The 4,611-nt window shown below is 37.8% G+C and overlaps 1 protein-coding gene across 1 annotated transcript in view; it reads left to right on the top strand.

The window, feature by feature from the left end:
• The window catches only part of DIPK1A (divergent protein kinase domain 1A), a 196,256-nt gene that overhangs the window by 110,136 nt on the left and 81,509 nt on the right, over positions 1 to 4,611 (top strand). The window contains exon 2 of the mRNA XM_007936050.2: positions 3,908 to 4,042. Within this exon, the coding sequence (XP_007934241.1) occupies positions 3,908 to 4,042 (135 nt within the window). The remainder of the gene's footprint in view (positions 1 to 3,907; positions 4,043 to 4,611) is intronic.

The following is a 4,611-nucleotide window of genomic DNA, read 5'->3' as shown; positions in this document are numbered from 1 at the left end:
TGATTTTAAACCATGTAGTGTCCCCTTGTTCTGTTCGAACGACAGCCTCCTGGTCAAGGTACAGATTCCTCATGAGTACAGTCAAGTGCTCGGGATGTAGAACAAAAAATTTTTGAGCTGTGTTCTGCCAGTTGACCAAGCTGTCCTGTAGGATATGGTCCTAAGCCTTCAAACCCAGTAAACCAATCTGAGGTGTTTGTTTATATCTAGGAAATATCCATAACTGTGTCCCCTATGTGATTTATGATAATTTATGCAGCACATCCAAAACCCCATTGCCATTGAGTCAATTCCAACCCATAGCAAACTTATAGGACAGAGTAGAACTGCCCAGTAGGGTTTCCAAGGCTGTAAATCTTTATGGAAGCAGATTGCCACAACTTTCTCCCATGGAGCAGCTGGTGGATTCGAACCACTAACCTTTTAGTTAGCAGTTGAGCACTTTAACCACTGTGCCACCAGGACTCCTATGTAGTACACACATACATGAATATACAGATGAAAGCCTCTTTTATAAAAAAAAGAAACATTACCATTGACTTGTTCTTGTTGTTAGGTGCTATCGAATCATTTCCAACTTGTTGCAACCCTGTTGTCGTGTTGTTGTTAGGTGCCGTCAAGTCAGACCTGACTCATAGCGACCCCTCCTTGGGTTTCTGAGGCAGTATCACTATGGACGTAGATTGTCCAACCTTCCTTCCAAGGAGTGGCTGGTGGGTTTGAACCGCCAGCCTTCTGGTTAGCAATCAAATGCCTTAGGCACTGCGCTACCAGAGCTCCTATTGCAACCCTATGTATAATTAAATGAAACTGCCTGGTCCTGCGCCATCCTCACAATTCTACTGTGTGTCTTGGGCTGGGTTCTGTAGAAAAACAAAACCAGGGAAGCGCAGAGAGAGAGAGAAAGAGGTTTATCTCAAGGAAACTGCTTATACAGTTATAGAGGCTGGCATGTAACAAGTCCATAGGTCACATGTCAGGCTCAAGGTGTCTCCTGACTCGCGCAGCTGCAGGGGCTGACAAACTCAAGATTGGCAGGCAGTATAGCAGACTGCTGGTGTCAGAGGCTGACGAATCCAAGCTTGGTAGACAAAACGGCAGACTATTGGTTCACAGACTACGAAGGCAACAGTCCCAGGATTGACAGACAACACAGCAGGCCACTGGCTCAAGTCCAGGAACTAGAGATGGTGATGCACCAAACATAGGATCCAAAATGAACAAAAAGCCAGACATCTTTCCCATAGTTTTTCCATATATACTGGAAGCAGACCACATCCTGAAGAAAATTCCCTTTCAACTGATTGTTGCTCATAGCAGGTCTCATCATGGAGGTGATTATATTATATCAGATCTCATCATGAGAAATAAACTGCTAATCCACTTAGAATCACGGACCAGCCAAGCTGACACACAACCTTAACTACCACACTGTGCTTTAGCCCATTGTTGCAGCCACTATATCAGTCCATCCCATTGAGGACCTTCCTGTTTTTCACTGACCATCTACTTTACCAGGCATGATACCCTTTTCCAGGTACTGATACATGACCAAAGTACGAGAGACAAAGTCTGGCCATTCTCACTTCTAAGGAGCATTCTGGCTGTACTTCTTCTCAGACTTGTTCATTTTTCTTGAAGTCCATGGTATATTCAGTAGTCTTATATTATGATTCAAATACATCAATTCTTCTGTGGTATTCTTTATTCATTGTTGAGCTTTTACATGCATATGAGGCTATTGAAAATACTGTGGCTTAGGTCAGGTGGACCTTAGTCCTTAAAGTGACATCTTTGCTCTTTAACATTTTAGAGAGGTCTTTTGCAGCAGATTTGCCTAGTGCAGTATGTTGTTTGATTTTTTGACTGCTGCTTCCATGGATGTTGATTGTGGATCCATGTAAAGGGAAACCCTTGACAACTTCAATCTTTGCTCAATTAGCACACCTAAAAAAATAATTCCTTAATATCATCAAATATCCTGTCACTATTCAAATTTCCAATTGTTTCTTAATTGTCATTTTATACAGCTGTTCATTTGAATTGGGACTCAATAAATCTACGTATTGTCATTATTTGATGTGTTTCTTAAGTGGTATTTTTTTTAATTTTTAAGTTTTCCCTCTCACTCTCTTTTTTTCTTTCCCTTGTGATTTATTTGTTGAAGAATCTGGGTTGTTGTATTGAAGTTTCCAATGTCTAGAGTTTGCTGATTGCATCCTCATAGTATTACTTAACATGTTCCTCTGTCTCCTGTATTTCCTGTAAATTTATAGTTAGAGCTCAAGATTTGTTCAGATTCAAATTTGTTTTCATTTTGGCATGGACAAAATTACAATGATAAGACCAAACCATAATAGTACCGTGATTGGCCACTTGTTCAGTGTCTTGCATATTCATTTAGCTAACATCTATTGAGTATTTACTATGTGCCCAGTGATGTGTTTATATCCTATAGGCATTATCTCATTTAATCTTATTTAAGCCTTATAATATTAGTACATAACTCTTTCTTTCTGATGACTAGACTTCTTATTAGAGCCAAGAAAATCCCAGATGTCTTTCATACAAACCTGCTGGTGTATATCCTGTTGTGATTTAATTTGTAATTCTATTTGGATTTTCTTTTTCTAGGTTCATTTAGAGCTATACAAAAATACCTTGCATTATGACACATTTTCTATTTAATATAAAATTTCAAAAACCTATCGTTTAACTGTGAATTTGTTGTATCCAAACTTTTTGTTACTTGTATTCACCATCTGTGAACCTCACAAAGCAGATATCTAACTACAAATAGGGCCAACAGAATACAGTACTTCCTGAGTCTCTTTTTCCTTTGCATTCATTGTTTTCTCCAGGTGCACTATGTCTCTTTCATCTCTTTCTGCTTTCTTTGCATGCTCACAGTGCTTACAGTATCCCACTGTTTCCCAGTGTGAGAAACTGGCTCCTGACTGTAAAAGCAAAACTAGCTTTTCATTGTTTGTTTACGTATCTTCTGCTCAATTCTTTCCATAGTCCTAAATTCTACTATTTATAAAATCAGACCAGATTCAAAAAATAAATGACAAAATCTTGACCATCTGTCACTTTTGAAGATTAAATTGTTTGATTTGTGGTTGATGGAGAAAGGACACCAGCCAGCCCAAGCTACAATTAGATACCAGGGAACTGGAAGCAAAACAATGCAAAGAGGATCCTATTGTGTGGCTTTACAAGTTGACACACAAAGAGTAATTTATTTTTAATACGTCTTAACCCTTCTTCTCCAGTCCTTTCTCCTTTAATAGTCGTAACATTCTCCTCAGTTGCCAGCATGTCGATTAGGTCAAGCATTTGGTTGATTGAATAAAAGGAACATAAATTCCTGGTGGAAACAATAGAGAAGTAGGCATGAATGTAGAATTTAATTTCTTATTCTTGTGCTGCCTTGGTATAAGATATTAGACAAATAACCAAATTGTTCTTATTTCTCTAACAAAATTATTTCTATCATAACTATCCATTAAGACCTTTAAGATTCCTGTTTCAAAAAAGTCCTTTGTAAGATCATGGAAAATGAGAATTGTATCTCTCTTTACCTAATCTTACACAGTACCCAGAGTAGCGTGGCACACGTGCTTGTGCTCAGTAAGTAGCTTTTGATGATGGTGGTATTTGAAAGGTTATACATTTTAAAGGGTATTTTGTTCCCCTTTTCTTTGGCAGAACCAAGGAGCTTCCTTTTCTAAGACCAGTGCTGTTTAGACTCAGTGAAAGTACACTTTGTTCTAGGAGAATTGCCATATGAAAGCCTAGAATATATATTGAGTTCTTCTAAGAAGAAGGGAAAAATCATGTTCTAGGACAGTGAGTGCTGACTTGATGCTGAATGGATGATTGTTATATGCTCTTTCACTCACAGGCTCGCTTCTCGTATGTGCGGATGAAATATCTTTTCTTTTCCTGGTTGGTGGTTTTTGTTGGAAGCTGGATTATATATGTGCAGTACTCTACCTATACAGAGCTATGCAGAGGAAAGGACTGTAAGAAAATAATAGTAAGTACTTTTTATTTCCTAGTTTACTGAGAAGCCTCTTAATACCATACCACATTACTATTTAGGTATTTACTAAGGCTTTTTTTAAAAAAAATAAAAGTCACTTCTATGTTAGAGTTGGGTTACCTTTCTTTAGCATTTTAATATGACTATGTTAGCAGAAGTGTTCTCCACTTTGAAAAATCTACTATGTAGAAATCTAAATATATAATAGATAAATTAGTGTGGAAACATCCTTATTACAAGGAGTGATTTTGTTTTTCAAATATATTTGAAGTTGAGTTCAAATATATGCTAAATGGGTTTTGGAATGTTTAGAGTATAAAAGTGTTGTTTACAGCAGCCTTCTGGAACACACCTTTGGCATTTATTCATTTGTATTGTAAATTAATAAATGGGGTTGTTGTTAAAAACTTAAAAAATTACCTTAAGAGGAGTTCCGGCAAGATGACGGACTAGGGAGGCGGGGCAAGATGGTGGACTAGGCAGAAGGATTGCACAGACCCTCTTCAACAAAGAAAAGGGAAACCAATTAACACAGACACAGAAGATAATCTTGGACCCCTGAG

Source organism: Orycteropus afer, unplaced genomic scaffold (assembly GCF_000298275.1).
Source record: "Orycteropus afer afer isolate SDZICR_OR568_19922 unplaced genomic scaffold, OryAfe1.0 scaffold00033, whole genome shotgun sequence".
Taxonomy (NCBI): Eukaryota; Metazoa; Chordata; class Mammalia; order Tubulidentata; family Orycteropodidae; genus Orycteropus; species Orycteropus afer.
This window is presented reverse-complemented; position numbering and strand designations above follow the sequence as displayed.